The 18,711-nt window shown below is 41.1% G+C and overlaps 1 protein-coding gene across 1 annotated transcript in view; it reads left to right on the forward strand.

Annotated features, from left to right (window-relative positions):
* Dchs2 (dachsous cadherin-related 2) overlaps positions 1 to 12,275 on the forward strand; it is a 216,061-nt gene extending 203,786 nt beyond the window's left edge. Inside the window, exons 17-20 of the mRNA XM_059265537.1 lie at positions 3,991 to 4,121; positions 5,583 to 5,869; positions 7,331 to 7,463; positions 9,502 to 12,275. Of these exons, the coding sequence (XP_059121520.1) occupies positions 3,991 to 4,121; positions 5,583 to 5,869; positions 7,331 to 7,463; positions 9,502 to 12,113 (3,163 nt within the window). The 3' untranslated portion in view covers positions 12,114 to 12,275. The remainder of the gene's footprint in view (positions 1 to 3,990; positions 4,122 to 5,582; positions 5,870 to 7,330; positions 7,464 to 9,501) is intronic.
* The last annotated feature ends 6,436 nt before the right edge of the window (positions 12,276 to 18,711 follow it).

An 18,711-nucleotide genomic window follows, 5' to 3' on the forward strand; every position in this document is an offset into this window, starting at 1 on the left:
CCAACTCCTCATGAATAAATTAAGTCCAAACTGTGAGAAGCAAAGGCGGAGAAGCTGACTGCCTCTCCTCTGCCATAGAAGCAAATTATCTGGGCCCTTGTATATCTGCAAATCCCTTTAATCTTGTATAAACATATGTGTGTATGCATGTGTGCGTGTGCATGTGTGTGTGTGTGTGCGTGTGTACAATTCCAGCTTCTTTACTGTATGCAATTTTCTGCCTTCTCTGTGGAACAGTTTAGGTTTTTCTTTTTTACTTATTATATTTAGAATAATATAGTAATTATTATATTCTTTTTAATTTTGGATATTAGCGTGTGTGTGTGTGTGTGTGTGTGTGTGTGTGTGTGTGTGTTTGCATGTGTGCACATGCCATAGCAGGAGAATGGAGGTGAGAGGACATCCAGTGCAGTTAGTTTTCTCTTTCTACCTTATGGTTCCTCGGGATTGGTGGGCAAGGGCTTTCGCTCACTGAGCCATCTCACTGACCCTCATTATACTCTTTAATGTGGACACCCTCTTGAGCAAATAAGCTATTTTTGAATAAGGGGTCCTTTCTTTCTCTCCTCATACATGATTTCATTGTGCATTTCTTCCCCCTTGCCCATTTCTTTTCTTGTTTATTTTCATTATTGTTTTTTTTTTTTGGGGGGGGGTGTTGGCCCCTTTTGGTTGCTGCCGTGCACCGTGTAGACACTGACCCCTTTCAGGTGGGAGACTTCTTGTTTTGTTTGTTGGTTCACTTTTATTTTACTTCTCTGGGTTGCTTCATATTCTAAAACAGGAGACTGAAAAAATTAAAGATCACAGAAGAAAGACCTGGTGTAAGATAAACATGTTCATATGAATACACACACACACACACACACACACACATGCATCTATTATATATATATATATATAAAATGTGAAACAATAGTAAATCAAACATACTCACTAAATGGACCTTAAGGTCATTTTTAGTGCTGTATCTTTGAATACCTTCTCATCTCTGGCTTCCTCCCACACACTTACCAGCATCTACCCAGGGCATCTTGTATCTTCTCATCTCTTTTACTTCCAACTTGTTCCCCTGTTTCCTGGTTTAGCGTGGTAGATGTGCATATTTTTAAATGCCCTAGCTACCTCCTCAATGGAATTCAGGGAAGAAGAGATGGATCTGAGAGGCCATCTTACCATCTTTCACCAGAAATCCTAATTCTTCTTTATAATTGTTTCTGGTGTTAGCTGATGTTTTTATTTTTCTTAACATTTCAGAAGGAACAGAAAATTCTCAGTAGCCATTTGAGATACAGTGAAGCGATAACTTTTTCATCATCTCTGCCAACCACTTCAGTATTTTAGGGAAATTAAGTGAGATCTTACCTGGTCAAAGGCCTCGTTTGAGGTGGACTGTGGTGAGAGAAGCTTCCCACACTGGGCAAACGGGAAAGGACGTTCTGGACTTAGGATGGGCAGTCTGGTCAGTTCCATTGCAGCCTCTGCTGACACAGCTCTGTGCAACAGTCTTGCAACATAGAGCCAGTTGAACAGGCTACAACCCTCAGCCTCACAAAGACTGCCAAGGAGCCTTCAGAGAGCGTGAGGCCTCACAGGCTCAGCTCAGAATCGCTGAGGCTCTGCTTCCATGGTCTCCCCTCTGTTCTTTCAACCATCAGAGGCTGCCTTTCGTTTACAAACAGATAAGAGATTTCCCTCCATATCCAAGAAGCTCAGTTTTCTTTTCACCTGACTTAGGCACTAGATAAAACCCTAAGGTTGTGGCAGTGTGAGAATAAGGGTGTCTGTGACAGTAACGGCAGAGTTGACAGAAATCTAAGCTTGATGTCTTGGCTGAAACTTTAGGTCACGTGGCGAGGGGCAGGCAGCAGTGAAAGGAAATTATTCTGAGATGATTCCTCTCACAAAAATATTCCCATATGTACCACACTGATGGCCATACTCGCAAATCAAATTCCCACCCGGAATCATCCCTGTGAAGCCTCAGTGGGGGTTCTGCAGCTGCCCCATCCCCACGAGTGTAGAGGGCAGCATTTGTGGGCTTCATGGACAGTCAACAGTGACTGTTTGCTCTTAGTGGAATTCAAAATAAGAAAAAGATGAGACGTATTTTACGTCATCTTAAAATTTAAGATTGGAAAAGAAAAGACACCTACAAGGTGCTGTCAATGAAAGGGGAAGTGTGTCTGCTCTCAAGATCCAGTTTCTTAAAAGATAGTCTCCATAACTGGTTCATATGAATACCCTCTGGAATAAAGTTGTTATTCTAATTGACAGCTTGCTTTACAATGTACCTGTTTCTCCCCTGGACTCTCAAAACACTCAGAAAAAAAAAAGATGAAAAAGACGCCATGATTATGCACTCTGTGTATGCAGCATGCTGAGGGAGGGGCCCATTAGCAGGGGTGCAGATTTTGAGTTGAGCAAGACTGAAGATTGAATTCTGGCTCTACCTTGTAATAAACCTCTAACCATGGAAAAAATATTCAGAAACCAACATCAACATTCATTAAAGACAGGTATTAACGTAAGATATCCACCTGTCCTAAAGGAACTCATGGAAGAGACAAGACAGGCAAACCATCAGAAAGATAACTCTAGTGGCAGAAAAATGTGCAGTGTGCTATGGTCGTGAAGGGATTTCAGATCACATGAGAATCGGGGAAATCTTACTGGAGATAGAGCATTGAGAAGGCAGCAGAGTGTAAGGATGGGAGCATCAGGCAGGAGCCAGTGATTAGAAGGTCAATGTACTTGCTTGGGAGTTTAAATGGTCTTATCATGGAGAGTCAAACAGATGTTTAAATAGGCGTTCAGGTTTTCAAACTACTATTTATATATTTTTAATTATGTGCATGTGGAACGGGGAGAGAGCATGAGTGCAGGTGCCTGGAGAGGCCAAATGGCATCAGAGTGGTTGTGAGCCACCAGATGTGAGTGTTGGGAATTGAACTTGGATCTTCTTCAAGGGAAGTTTTCACTGTTAACTACTGCACCCTCTCTTAAGCCCTAAAGATGCAAAACATAAACAGCATTTCAGGTAAATGGGTGCAGACACTGGAGAGCACAGGTATACACTTCTCTATGTTTAGTATAGGAAATCCATTACTTCTCTGGATTTAGTATTAAAAAATCTCAAGTTCCAATTTGTCTTGGCTTCACTGGTAGTGAAAACATTGGATTTTTCATGTTCTAGGAAACCCTTAGGTCCTAGATTTAAGCAGGGTGGTTGATCACTCTACCTGAGGCTCTTAAGCTAGGGACAGTAAAGATAGAAACTAATCTAAGGGATACTGAGGAGATCAACTGACCAGACTTGCAACTAGTTGATGCTAGAAGAGTAGGGAGAGAAAGGGAGAAGTCGAAGCCAGTTGTAGTTGCTCTAGTTTGGGTGGTAGAACACATCAGTGTAGTCCCACTCCAAGGAGATTAAATCGTATTGTGTCAATTCCTTCAGAACCCACCCTTTTCTCTGCATAGTCTGAGCACATCATGACCCAGTCACTCCTTCATCATGGCAGCAAGCTCTCCCAAGTCTCTTATTGTGTTGATTGGTTTGAAACTTGGATCTGAAAAATATCCATATATAGCCATCATTTTGACAGAATGTTTTGATGATACAAGTAGATGGAAATATGTGGCAATCTCCATGCAGTAGAGTGGGCACAAGTGTTGGTGCATGTATTGCTTGAGTTATTCTTAGTAGAATTTTAAAGTCTGTCTCCAAGAAATCATGCATTTATTTTCACTTTAATGCTTCATGACCCCTGGCAGCCTTCTGGAGTTTGTTCTTGAAACTTGTCAAAAATACATAAATTTCCACCTACCATTCCTGTGAAATAAATTGTAAATGATGCCATTTAGAAAAGGCCATGGGAGAAATAAAAGCCAGCGAATTCACATAAAAAAATTAAACTAGATTTGATATTTATGTTTTTTTTTATACTTCCTAGATGGCTCATAACATTCCTTGATTCTTTTCCAAAACAGCTTGATTGTGCAAGCCACAGACAGAGGGGTGCCCAGGCTGTCTGCTACGACTTTGGTCAAGATACAGGTGATTGATATAAATGACAATGCCCCAGTCTTTCTCCCCTCAGAAGCAATAGAAATTGCAGAAAGTAAGTGTGGCAATTTGGAATCAACTTTTCATTAACTTATGCATTTTTTATAGCCAGTTGTTGTATTGAGTATTAGATCTCCATAGCCACCCAAGCCAGATAATTTTGCCTAGCATAACCCAACCTTCAGCATCAGTACTACACTTCTGGTTGAGACTAAAAGCATAATGGTTCCAGTGCTGGACTGTTTGGTTCATTTGTTACACAATGACTCTATAGTCTGTGAACCTCAGGTTGTCCCACAGTGAATGGCTGCACCAGCAAAGCCAGCCTATCCATCTATAGACAAAATTAAAAATCATGGTGACCTTTATCCCTTTGCTTTCTCTCTTCACATCAAAGCCATTCCTGAAACATTCTGAACTTTTTATTGTCTTTGCTTTCTAAAGAGCTTATACCGACTCCTTTCCATAGAAATCTCTACACACAGGAGGGCCTATATCTATTACTCTCTACAAGCAAAACATATTTCAGTTTTATCTCTGACTTTGGATATTTTCATTTGATTTGATGGACTGTGTCCTGTTCCCAAGCACATGAATTGATGTTAAAATATATCAACACAACTGGTGTGAAGGTATCACCAGAACAAATTACATGAATCAAAAATCTGTTGAATGTGGTAAGGTGTTCTTAGTATTCACCAAGAATTATCCCCGAGGCATGATGACTGAAGATTATGATTCCCATATACAGTGGAACAATTCTGAATGTCTTGGCAGATACTTTCCATCTGCACCATAAAGTTCCTTTCATGAGTGGGTTAGGTAGTGAACCTGGTGGTGCAGGAGACACTGAGCATGCCTTGTGTTCTGTAAGAGCTTTTTAGTGAGTAATCGTAGAGATTGGCTTTCCTCACTAGCACTGTGAATACTTTGTTTTCCCTTAGACTTGGGAATTTTAATTTTGAGAAACAAATTTAAAAGAAGAAAGCAATGTCTATGTCACCATCAAAGAAATATTTTTTCTTCCTTTCTTTTCTTTTTTTTCCTAGATGATGAAGTACTAAATCTTACATCTATACCTAAATATTATCATTTAGTTCTGGCCTCTTTTCAAAGTTAATGATTTGCATTAATGCTTTGAGTAATGTCCTTCTTTCCCCCTAAACCCCTGTGAGTGTCTGCTCAGACATAGAAACTCTACACTACAGGAAAGTGTTCAGAACGGTTTCTGATTCTGGAGTTATGTTGTAAGCATATGGTAGAAAACTGTAATATAAGACTGGAGCATAGCCTACTTCCTCAATTTTGTACTCTGTGGTAGATTTTCACTTTTATTGGACTTATAAATTCTTCTGTGTTTTGATTTAGCCCATAATGAGCTTCACATGAGAAATCATGCCAGAAAAAAAAGAAAATCATTTTAGATTTAAAATGAAAATACTTGGGTTGAATGATTGAAGAAATATCTTTTGATGATGAACTTAATGGAAGCTGACATTGGTCATGATGATTGCAGATTCTCTGCCTGGTGTAATTGTGTCTCGGGTATCCATCTATGATGCGGATTTGAATCCAGCTTTCACCTTCAGTTTTGTCAAAGAGAGCAACTCTGGAGCCAAGTTCGCTATCAGTCAGGACACTGGAGTGGTGGTGCTGGTGCACACACTGGATTTTGAAGAAGTTACGGAATATGAGCTGATCATCCGCGTTTCTGATTCAAGACACCACACAGAGGGGTCCCTTATCATCCGTGTGTTGGATGTCAATGATAACCCACCAGTTTTTTCTCAAGATTTCTATCAGGTAAAGAGATGAAAAACTAGAAAGATAAGGGAATGAGACTGAGAGATGGCTCAGAAGTTAAGATCCCTGGCTGCTCATCCAGAGGACCTGATTCTTTTTCTAGCACCTATGTGGGAACATACAACCATCTGTAACTCCAGATCCAGGGGATCTGCTACCCTCTTTTGGACTCCACAGACATCAGGCATGTACATGGGGCACAGAGAGACATGCAGGCAAACCACCTATACACATAAAATAAATAGTAACAGTGAGTGATGTCAGCCTTCCATCATTGATGGCCTGGTCTATGCTATCAATATTCACTGTTGTTCATTCTGAATTAATGCTGCAGGCTTGTCTGTCATATTGCTGACTAGAAATCATCTGGAATTACTTGACTCATTTATCTCAGTTTACTGAGTATGCAGACCACTAGCTTTTTTTAATGTTCTCCTGTGTGTGTGTGTGTGTGTGTGTGTGTGTGTGTGTGTAGCTGGAATCCAGTCGTTCACAGCAATTGGAACTTTCCCAGTATTTGCAAGGCCACAGAGAAGATGAGCTAATTTACACTATCTGGGGATGCTTTGGGCAGATTCTTTGGAATACATGGATTAATATTTCACACAAACAGATTGTGAGCAATTCCAGAAAGACTTTAGATTTCAGGGCAGAGTATATGTTTACAGAAGTCAGGACAGTAACAACATTCTACTGAGGTTTTGGAAATATATCCCAGCATTCTTCAATGGAGCAAAGGAAAGATGATTAACATGAAAACTTAACCTTAGTAACAGTCCTCCATGAAGCCTCCCTTGAATGATGTAATTAATGCACGTATCATGAAATTAGTTATTGCACTACCTTCTGTCATTTAGAAATAATCTGGAAAAGAAACAGTTCATAGTAAAAACCAAAATTGAATGAAATTAAAATTGTTTTCTGAACCCAGGGACTGTTAACATAATGGTTTCAATATATCAACTCTGTACATCAACAGGCCTGTCTTAGTCATTGTTCTCTTGCTATGAAGAGACCCCATGACCACAGGCAACTCTTATAAAAAAAAAACATTTAACTGAGGCTGGTTTATAGGTTCAGAGGTTTAGTCTACTGTCATCATGGTAGGAAGTACAGCAATGTGCAGGCAGACATGATGCTGGAAAAGGAGCTGAGAGTTCGCAACAAGAAGAGAAAGTGCCACACTGAGCCCGGCTTGAGCTTCTGAAACCCCAAAGCCCACCACCAGTGACAGACTTTCTCCAAAAAGGCCACACCTACACCAACAAGGCCACACTTCCCAATAGTGCCACTCTCTATTAGCCTGTGGGGGCCATTTTCATTCAAACCACCACAAAACCTGTGAAAGGCAGATTGGGTAGTATCTTGAGTCAAAATCAACGGCATGGTGTCTGGTTCTGACCCTACTCCTGAAAATTACGTATTTGCAAGCATGATGCCTTTGTCCTCTTTTGTCCTCAGGCAACAGTTCCTGAACTAGTACCTGAAGGGTACTCAGTGCTGACCCTGTCTGCCACAGACTTAGAGAGCAGTGAGGACATTTCTTATAGGATCCTTTCCTCTTCCGAGGGATTCTCCATTGATCCCAAGAATGGTGAGTTATTTACAATGGCTTTAATGCATCACCAGTGACAGACCAGAGATATGGAATCATCAGTTTCGAATATTCCTAAGGCAGTCCTCTTCCCCTCCTCCTGCTTGCTGCAGTTAAGGGCACTACTTTCTTACTTATCTATAGCGGGAAATGGCAATGGTACTTCTTCAGCATCTCAGTGGCTAGAAAGCAAAGGGTGTTGGTGAAATGCTGCTCACCAGGAAGAAATGCAGCAAAGACACCACCACCACCACCACCACCATCAATATAATGATGCCCAAGTTTGTGCATCCAACTGACAGGGTTTAGGAAGATGTTCTGTGACTCAGCCAAAATGAACAACAATGGCAAAAGGATCAGCTCATTAATGAGAACTTTATACGAGTAGAGTGCAGAAGCTGTTTACTCAGCTCAGTGCAAAAATAGTCAGTGGCAGTGCCATATGCTCAATAAAGACAAGAATAATTTAAAAAGAGAAAGCAATTTAGTATTCATCTCTACCAAATAGCAGCCATAGCGGAGTTCTGCTTCATGTAGTATCTTCCAAGGTCCTTTGTATTTTTATAAGAGAGAACAGCTGTGGTGTGCAATGTACTCAGACAGTAACAGCTCACTCAAACATTTAGGCAGGGTACCAGGGGCATTAACAGTGAGCAGACATTGAATGCTGAACTCAATAAAGAGGGGTAATCAGCAACACAGTGTCCTAGCAGGGCACAGTCTAGAAAAAAATAGAACCCGGACATCACACTTTGGTCTCATCTCTACCCATCACAGCTTCACTTTCAAGAGAGAAGTGAGTTTAAAATTAATTGTAAAGAATTATCTGAAAGAAAAAAATTTGGTCCAAACTATCAGAATAAGACTCATTAGATGCTTGTGATGAGAGAAAAAAGAAATGCCACACAACTTGTAGACGTGTGTCTATGGTGTAAGTCTAAGCATGCTTTTCTTCTCATCTCATAGAGGTTCAGACACTGGCAACCGCTGTCCTCCATCGACCTATCACAATGTGTGCAGTGCAAGCCCCTGAGCACTTAATTCTTAGCAGGACTTTGCCCTGATGGGTGTTATACACAAATATTGCCCCAGTGTTGTTTAGAATGTTTTAAATTAGTAATTGCTATCGAGTCAATCTAGTTCATGGTGTGACTGTAATTGAAATGTGGCATTTATACCTCACCATTATGCATTTATTTTTAGTGACCATACTTAAAACACTTTAATAAAAATGCCATTGTGTATGCACTTATAAATGTTACGTATGTCTGTTTACCACAAAAAGAGATATTTGATATATTGTATCATTAAGGAAAAAATTCTGCTTGCTGATTTAACTCATGATCTTGAGAAAAGACATCTTTATAATTAAGCACTCTACATTAACATTTTCAGTGCTTTCATTTGGCTGGAGTTATTTCCAGAGTAATTCCCCATCCATACGTGTTGAGGAGAGAGAGAGAGAGAGAGAGAGAGAGAGAGAGAGAGAGAGAGAGAGAGAGAGAGAGAGAGAGATGCCAGGCACACATTCTACCACTTGAGTGATTGACTATCCCAGCCATTTCATTCTTATTTGAGAGAAGGTCTCATTGGATATAATAGTCTAGTCTCAAACTCTCGATCTGCCAGCCAAGTACTAGGATTATAGGCAGGCACTACCTTGCCCAGCTCAGAATAGTTATCTTATGCTAGAATTTTTCTGTACATATTCTCATAGATAATGGGATAAAATAAAAATATATGGGACAAGAGTGTACATTCTTTTTAAAATAATAATGAACAACTTACTACACAAAAATAAAATCAAGAGAGAATGTAGCAAAAGCAGTCTCAAGTAGTACATGTAAATGGAAATCATGATTGGTTCTGAAGCTTTTGTACAAATATAACAATTTTGAAATGTCTTTGCACTATTTGGCTGTAACTTAGCACATCCATCAAAGAGCAATGCACATTTACATATTCACTAAGCATTTGCCAGCTAAATAAATCCCTGAACATTTAGTTCACAGCTTTGACCTGCTGTCTTATTTTTCAGGCACCATATTTACTACCGGTTCTACATTACTTCTGGATAAAATATCAACACTTCGATTTCTTGTTGAAGCCAGTGACGGTGGAATCCCCACCCTGAGGGCACTTACGTTAGTGGAGCTAGAAATACAAGACGTGAACAACTTTGCTCCTGAGTTTACAGTGGCTCACTATAATCTTAGCTTGAGTGAGGACTCTCCCATTGGAAGCACCCTCATGACCTTTTCAACTCTTGACCGTGACCACACTTTCGAAAACACACACACTAAGTATTCCATCATCAGTGGCAACTTGCACAACTACTTCCACATTGAAACCAGTCTCCTTCACTCAGAATATCCCCAGCAGCAGGGTGGTGCTCTTGTGCTGCATCATGCTCTGGACAGGGAAGCTAGCTCCAGTCACAAGCTTGTCATCCTAGCATCTGACCACGGTCACCCTCCCCTGAGTTCCACAGCTGTCATAGCGCTAGAAGTTCTGGATGTCAATGACAACACACCCACCTTCAGCAGTCAGAAGTATACTGCCCATGTCAAGGAAAGCACCCCTGTAGGGAGTCATATCACCGTGGTGTCAGCAGATGACCGTGACCAAGGTTCACGTGCAGAAATCACCTATGACATAATCTCTGGAAATGAGAAGGAACATTTTTACTTAGAAGAGAGAACTGGGGTTCTTTATTTGGTGAAACCTCTGGATTATGAGGAAATTATAACATTCACTTTAACTGTCCAAGCTGCTGATGAAGAAGAGAAACATGTTTCTTTTGCTGTCGTGCATATCAATGTGCTAGATGACAATGACCATACTCCTCAGTTTATGTCCTCCAGCTTGACCTGTGTCACTCCTGAAAACCTGCCTACTTTCTCCATTGTATGTTCTGTCCAGGCTCTGGATTTTGATGCCGGGCCTTATGGAGAAGTGACTTACTCAATTTTGTCACCCTGCCTTGTCACACATGGGATTCATCCCTATCAGGATCTCTTTGTCATTGACCCTATAACAGGGGATATTCGAGCTGAGCAAATGCTTGACTATGAAAGTGTTACCAAGTATTGCTTGATTGTTCAGGCCAAAGACAGAGGTGGAGCCACAGCTTCCCTGGAGGTTTGGGTGGAAGTTGAAGGGGTAGATGAATTTGAACCCTTCTTTACTCAAGATCAATACTTTTTCAGTCTCCCTGAGAAAGGTCAAGGACAACAGCTGATTGGCAGAGTGGAAGCCTCAGATGCAGATGATGGTGTCGATGGGGTCGTTCTTTACTCCCTTAGAACTCCATCCCCTTTTTTTTCAGTAAACAAAACAAATGGCAACATTTACTGGATCAGAACCCCTTTCCCAACCAGCAGTGAACTCACCAAAGAAGATACCCTTGAGGTGAACATAATTGCACATAGCCCCAAGCCCGGCTCCAAGTCCACATCCTGCAGTGTGTTTGTGAATGTCTCTTTGCCATCTGAAGGACATCACAGAACAGCATTTGCTCACAGTTTCTCCATCAGCCTCCTGGTCTCCTTTTTAGTGTTCCTCTTCCTTGTCTGCACTCTAATCGTACTGATTTTAAGGCATCAGCAGAAAAACCCACTACACAGTTCTGAGGAGAAGACACCATCCTCCCCAGATGATGATCCCAGGCTGACTGGAGCTGCAAGCAAGCTCAAGGCTGGGCAGCAGACCATGGAGTACAGGGATGTAACAGGGCCTGCTGGAGCTATGCCTGCTGAGTGGCTGAACTTAATGAGTGTCATGGAGAAGGACATTGTCCACCTGTACAGGCACTCAAACTCCAGTGGCCACTGCTCTGTGGATGGAGAAACTGCAGAAGATAAAGAAATCCAGAGGATAAATGAGCAGCCTTATAGAAAGGACTCAGATTCTGTGCTGAGTGACCGGGGGTCCAGGGTGCCAGACTCAGGCATTCCCAGGGACTCTGATCAGCTTTCTTGCCTCTCGGGAGAGACAGACGTGATGGCGAGTACTGAGGCGACAGAAGCCAGCCATGTGTTTGAGGGAGGAGACAGAGAGGACGACTGTGGCACACTCTATGTGCAAAGCAATGCGTTATCCCAGACAAGAGAGGCAAAAGCAGGTGTCTCGGCTGATAGCAGGAAAGAGTCCTTTACTTCAGTCAGTCAGGAAGGAAGGTGTGCAGCTCTTTCCACTCAGGCAGCCTCTGCCGATGGTGCCAGAGGCAGCTATGCCTGGGATTGCTTCCTCAGCTGGGAACCCAAGTTCCAGCACCTAGCCTCTGTGTTTAACGATATTGCCAGACTGAAGGACGAACATTTGCAGACACCTGGCATTCCACGAGACACCTCATTTGTTTTTCCACCCCCTTTGATAACAGCCGTAGCACAGCCCGGGATTAAAGCAATTCCACCACGAATGCCAGCCATCACCCTGGGACAGGTTCTTCAGAAATTCCCCCGGTCTCCCCTTCCCTACTGTGGCAGTTCTGTACCAGAAGCCATGACTCCCAGCTTCTCTCCGTCTCTTTCCCTGCTGACGATACAGACTCCTGCCAGGTCACCAGTGTTGCCAGACGGAGAACCTGTAGGAACACACGTACGGGGCACGTGCCGTGAACTGAAAGCTGAGGACGAAGTCCAAGTCTAAAGTGGCTGCGGTGTGGACTCCCTGCTCGTTCAGCACTCCGCACAGACGGACAAAAAGACACAAGCATGTCCGACAGGATGGGTTCACTCTTACCCAGCAGCGAGAGATCTCATGTGGACAGTGTTTTCTAAAACTTGCCCATTTCAGTTTCTAGAAATTCTTCCAGCCTTAATGAGAAGTTATTTCCTCTTTTTTTTTTTTTTTTTTTTTGACTTTTTGGGTTGCTCTCAGGACTCACATCTGTGGACATTAACTAGTCTGTTTGTTATTCCTGCTTGTTTGTTTGTTTTAATGTTCAGAATTTATGATTTGAATAATCATCAGAAATTGTGACTGGAATTTTTCATGACTCTGGGATGATATGGCCCAAATAAGCATTCTTGATTGAAGCAGAAAGTACGTTCTCAATATATGGCTGAGATGAACAGACAATGCTTAGGCAGCAGTCTGCCACCGGAGACATGATATCTCCACCTTCTCTACATATGATGCCCCCTCCAGTGCTCTGTCCAGATAAGAAACTTTGAAGATTAATTTATAGAAATTACTTCATTTTATTTTCTTCAGCATATAGCAACTTTGGGCGTGAGATAATTTATCTACTCAATGCTCATTTTTAAAGTTTGTGTAGATGAAATTATGTTACGAGCTAATTATAAATGTCATAGAGTAAATTTAGCAGTGTATTTTTAAATGAAGTTTTTTTTATATATATGAAAGTTTCTATTATTAAAGTTAAGGGTGGGTGCCAGAAGTCTTTCTTCCATTTATTTACCATTACTTTGTTGTTACCTGGAACAGTTTCACAACAGGGTGTAAAGAATTCTGCTTTACCCAGTTCCTAGTTCAGAAACACAGTCATGCCATCTGGTGCTTACATGTAGGGTCATACCCCTCTCTGATGGACCCATAGGGCATCAGAGATGCTTTTTTTCTGTTAGGAGGCTGAGTGCATCCTAAAGATGATGATCTATAACTCATCTTCCCGTGGGGAGCTGGAGAGCGGGGGACCACAGCCAGGATTTGGGATCACCTTCTAGGAATCCCAGTGTGAAATCCCTAATGCATCTGGATCATTTTCTCAGTAGCTCAAGTGGGCTTCTGCCCTGGAAGGAGTGAGCTTTTTTATTTATTTATTTTCATGTATCCCACCTGTGGAACTACGTGAACTCATTTGTATTTACTCAAAACCATGGCAGGCGCAGTGTGCTATCCAGTGTAGTAGGTCAGTAATTTGATGGGAGCCTATACTGATGGAATATGTAAGTATATCTTCTTGTTGACTCAAATTCAGAGCATATGTCTAAACCACATTAGTAAGTAGTAAGTGTGATGGCCATGAACGATTTTGGATAAGCTGGAATTTTAGGAAATTTACAAGTGGGCCATTTAAATATCATAGCACTGATTCATATCTCCCCTTATCTTTGGAGCATCTGTAGAAGAAATTTAATAACTTTTGCTTTAAAAAAAGACAAAAAAGTAATTATTTCCCTGTGCCAATGGGCTGTCTCTTGACTCTTCAATAGAGCCAGTTGATCAGAAGAAGACACTCATAATGTTTTCCTTTGCTAATTACATGTAAAAGCTTTACTTTGTAGCAGAATTATCTGTGTTAGCCATGAATGCCTTGTTTTTAAACGGGTTCTCCCATTCTTTAGAAGCAGGGAGTGACCCATCTAACTCTTCTCTAAGTTTTTCACCTTTAATTTATTACTGAACATGATCCTGTGGGTGTTTTCCCCCTTGCTATTTCATACAAAACAGAAGACAAGACATATTTAGAGCTCCATACCAATATTTAGCAGATCTTTAATTGACGACTTTATTAATCCCATTCCCAGCACTGCTGCACCACCGAAAAACAGCCACAAGTCGAGTGGAGGGTAAGATGTGAACATGCTGGTTAAGTGCTCCTAATAAATCACGTGTCAGCCCTTTAAACCAGAGTGCTTTTTCCTAAGTAAACACTATAATTTCAACTGTCTTCCTGCAAGTTGAATATTAAGCTGCCTCATCTGTTCCGTGTTACTTTGCTGATCTCTACACCGGCTTTGGCACTCGGGAGGGGGTACAGAACTTGTTAGTGGAAAATCATATTAAGCCCCAAATTCATAAGCTATAAAATAAAAGACAGTTGTCTCTTGTTGGAATTTTTGGCTGCCTGAAATTCTGGACTTTCTTGTTGGCAGCCTTAAAAATCCTGGTGTAAATCAGTACCAAATGGATGTCAAAATTCTGTGTCCCAGTAGTAATCATTGGATCAGCTTCCAAAACGGATTCCTGGGCAAATATAGGGGGAAATGCTGTATCTTTAGGGAATTGCTCATTTCACTGTTTTTAAAAATATTGAAATGTGTGATCCACTACTGGCAGCCCTCACATATGTAGGTTTAGCCCAAGTTAGATATCCATATCCAACTGGGGCAGGATCCGTTTCCCTACACCTTTATCCTTGACTTTCTCCATGAAGTTCTAGGGGTAAAAGTCAACTATGAGCTCAGAGCTAACAGCACTGTTGCTTTGGTGTTCTTTTGCCATTGTGCATACACTCTAAGGAAGAAAGAGCAAGTTAGGAACTAAGGGTACAAGAGGACTAGCTGTTTCAAAGCAATGAAATGCAGAAGTGAGTATCTGCCAGTGTCGATTTCTAGATAAGCTTGTTGAAGTTATCTTCACGGTATGTTTTGCTTGAGTGTAGAAGGATAGAACAAGTTGTCTGACTGTGAAGAGAGGGTTGGAATGGAAAAACCACTGTGCCAGAGGAATTCTAGGATGTGTGGAGTTGGAGAATGTTTGCTTAGGTCCTAAGCTAGGTATCCCAGTGTGAGCTTCTGCCCATTTTTGACATCGGAGGGAAGGAAGAAGAAAGAGGGTGGTGGTTGAAGCATGAGTGATGGAGAACAGAAGAGAGGCTTCAGTCTGAAAGGAAAGAGAGAACACAAGCAAAGAGATGCAGGCAACAGAAGGGTATGAACTCAGGAAAAACAGCCCTGACGTGCCTGTTGTTTGTGTTGTCACTTTTGGAGGAATCTCTTTCTCCTCCCTCCTTGTGATTTGTAAACTAATGCTACATGAAACTTAACTAAAATGCATTTTATGTGAAAACTCTCATGTATTTTCTCTCTGCAACCCTCTCCCCACACAAGCACACTCTGGGTGGACTGCAGAAAGAAATGGTAGGGGTGCATGGCTTTGTCCTTGGAATGCCACAGAACTGAGTAATAGACTTCAGACGTATAACCAAGTAAGTAGGAACTGCTTGATTTACAGTGTCCGATACTACATTTACCCAATTTTTTAAAGCACAGTATAAAACACAGGACAGAGTCAATTGTTCGTCTTCAAAATTTCAATTTTTCTTTGAGCTCTACTGATATGAATTATTCTGAGTCCATGTAGATGAAAGAAAAGTGTCAATTTTAGGCAGAGCTATGGCAGCCTGAGAAAGATTCAGAACCAAATTTCTAGACTATCAAGATATACCTTTCTCCTACTAACTTAGCACTTGGCTGTTTGATGTCAATTAGCACATCCTACTGTCTTCGCCTATATAACTTCGCTTGTTTAACCCGACACAAAACTAAACTAAAGCTGTGAAGTGAGTAATAAGAAAGGGGGAAGGCATACCAAATAAATACCAGACACATGATTCCATCTCTTGAATGAGAAAGAATTATTTTGTTTAGAAAACGAAATAAATGTGTCTCATTGTTAGATAGTCAACCCTCAGGGCAAAGGCCTGGGCTCCACTTGTGTTCTGAGGCACAGATGGTTTTAGGTTGAGTTTTAGTATGTGTGAATGGGTGTGGAGGGATGGCACTGTGCTGTGCACGCCTTAAACCCAGTAGGTGAGAATTCTTACACAGCTCTGTGCTTATGGCCAATTGCAGGGCCTAGAGAAATAAGTGCAAATGTTCCATTATAATATTTTAGAAAAGCCAAAAATCAGAATGTCCTTCTGAGATAGAATTTTATCTTTCTCATTCTCACAGTGTGCACATATACTGTCTGAGTTTCAGGTATGTTTAGAAACAAGCTGTAAACAATATCTTTAAGCATATTGTTTTAGACAGCATATTGACGTAGCCAAGTATGTTGGCTTCATTTATTTTAGATTCTGCAATAAACCATAGCTATCCATGGCTAGCAGAGAGGAATTTTATCAGCATGAAAGAACACAGTTTGGCAGAAATGCCTAGAATGTGCACATCAAAATTTACTCAAATTTAAAGTTAAAAACAACAGACTTTCTGAGAGATATTCTATTTATAATTTTATGAGTAATATTTTAAACAGATATAGATGAGTTAGTGATCTTCCTGAAAGATCAAAGTGTGGAGCTGGAGAGATGGCTTACACCCCTCTTGCAGATCACCTGGGCTCTGTTGTTACCACCCACATGGTGGCTCATGTCTGTTAACTCCAGTTCTGGGGATCTGACGTCCTCTTCTGGATTCTGTGGGTATTGCATGCACACGGAGCATATACATACATGAAGGCAAAACACCTACACATAAATACAACTTTTGAAATAAATTGGTTATATTTTCAAAAGAATCATGGCGATAACACATGAAGTCATTTCTCCTCATACTAGAAATAAAAAAAATTAATCTAGCAGGATGAATCAATGAAAGTTAAAGTTAAAATTAGAGAACTGAAAGAAAAATGAAATAAAGGTAAGAATTTGTTTTTTAATGCAGAAAAGAAGGTAGTGTGGTAGGTGAGGACTCAAGACTATAAAAGTTAATAGAGATGATCTTTGAGAAGTGCTTTATAGGCTTAATTGGGTCCTACAGTATACAAGGCAGGGATCTGAGATTTGAGACACAGGCGTGAGCACTGCAGGGAAGGTGAGAGGTTCACCAAGTTCTATTTCATTAAGGAAGACGGCAGAAATACATTTTCACCTGGTAACAAGTTATACAAAGAAAAATAAAGAGATTAACAAGGTCAGCGGGCAGCACGCAGTATTGTTTAGATTGGCCGCTCAGGAGGGGCTCACAGATGACACTGTTTGAAACAGATGAAGTGAATGAGCCATGGAAAATACATCTGTCAGCTGCAGCAGGAACTGAAGCAGGAGACACATAGAGTGTCAGGGAAACTATGAAGCCAGGGTCCAGAACTCAACGTGAGGGAAAGGAGTATAGGAAATAACCTTACAGAGGTTCCTAACTGTGTAGGGCCTCACATGCTTTGCTAAGAGATTTCAGGTTTTGTTTCAAGTATGACAGAAATCATTAGTGGTTTCTGAATAGACACACAATATTATCTGGCTTATACTTTTCAAAGGTGAACAGGCCTCATGTGGACAGTAATCCAAGGTACAGGTCAGGAGGGGGTAAGGACAATCACAGGACTCTGGGTGACCATCCTTTGCAGTGATATGAGCTAGTGATGATGTACTGCAAGTGGGGTCCCGAGTTCTTGGTACTGGATTGGATGTAGGAGTATAGATATTTAGACATGAGCATGTGGGTTAGGACAGCGTTTAGGGCTGTGGAGAAACTTCAGTGACATCAAACTACAGATGGCCTTAAAGCCTTAACAGTAGATGAGTAGATGAAACCCTTCAGAAGCAATCTACAGAGAAGAAAGAAAATATCCCAGGATTAAATTCTGCATCAATGATCGAGAAGTCAAAAGGTGAAGAGGATGTGGTAACTAATTCTCTGATCTAAAAAAAAAAAAAATGTGCGGTGAGAGGAAAACAGGACAGTGTATCCGAAAACAAGAGTAAAAACGGTAAAATACTTTCTAGTAAGGGCAAAACTGAAGAATGACTCTGATTTTTAAATCTTCCCATTACAAGATGCCAGGTCATCTGGATTAGTGAAAATACAATCCTCTGGGTAACACTTTCTGCCCAAAGAAGGCCATTCTGACAAACTGTAATCACAGACGAACAGGCAAGGTCACACCTCTACAGATGTGGTAAGCAAAGAGGAATGTCCAACTTGTTTGAAACAGGAAACTATGGGTCACCAGAAAATCCACCCAAAGTCTATGCTGGAGTGGAACCCTCGCAAGAGTGACTGAATAGGAAGACTGAGATAAGGTTGTGTTGAGAGGGCCACATAGCTATTATTTCAGAAATATCCAGCTGACATTCCCCGTGGAGGAACAGAGCCCCAGGGACGAATTGTAGTGGAGGCAGAATTCAAGCAAACAGACAGAGCAAAGGATGAGAAGACCTGAGAAGGCAGGAGTCGGGCCGTTCTGCTTGTAAACCTTAGCAGGTGCAGGAGACGTTCTCTTCAGCCATGACGTGGGAATGCCCTGCTGACTGGCTGTCACTTATCATTATCTCATAATTCCTCAAATATAAGAAGACCCTCCCAATAAAGCAGGAATGACAGAGGGCAGCTGCAGCGTGGAGCAATCTGAAATACTGAGCACTAAATAATGGGTTCTGAAGCAAAGTTCAATAAGAGCTTTAGCTTAATATTTCAAATATAGCTAAAGGAAATTAAAAATCATAAAATTGATAAAGGTTGCATGTTAAACAAAAAAGTATAGAGATGGGATAGTTACCCAATGGAAGAATATTAGAAGAAGATAAAACCAAAAATAACTAAAATAGAAAAATTCA

Source organism: Peromyscus eremicus, chromosome 6 (assembly GCF_949786415.1).
Source record: "Peromyscus eremicus chromosome 6, PerEre_H2_v1, whole genome shotgun sequence".
Taxonomy (NCBI): domain Eukaryota; kingdom Metazoa; phylum Chordata; class Mammalia; order Rodentia; family Cricetidae; genus Peromyscus; species Peromyscus eremicus.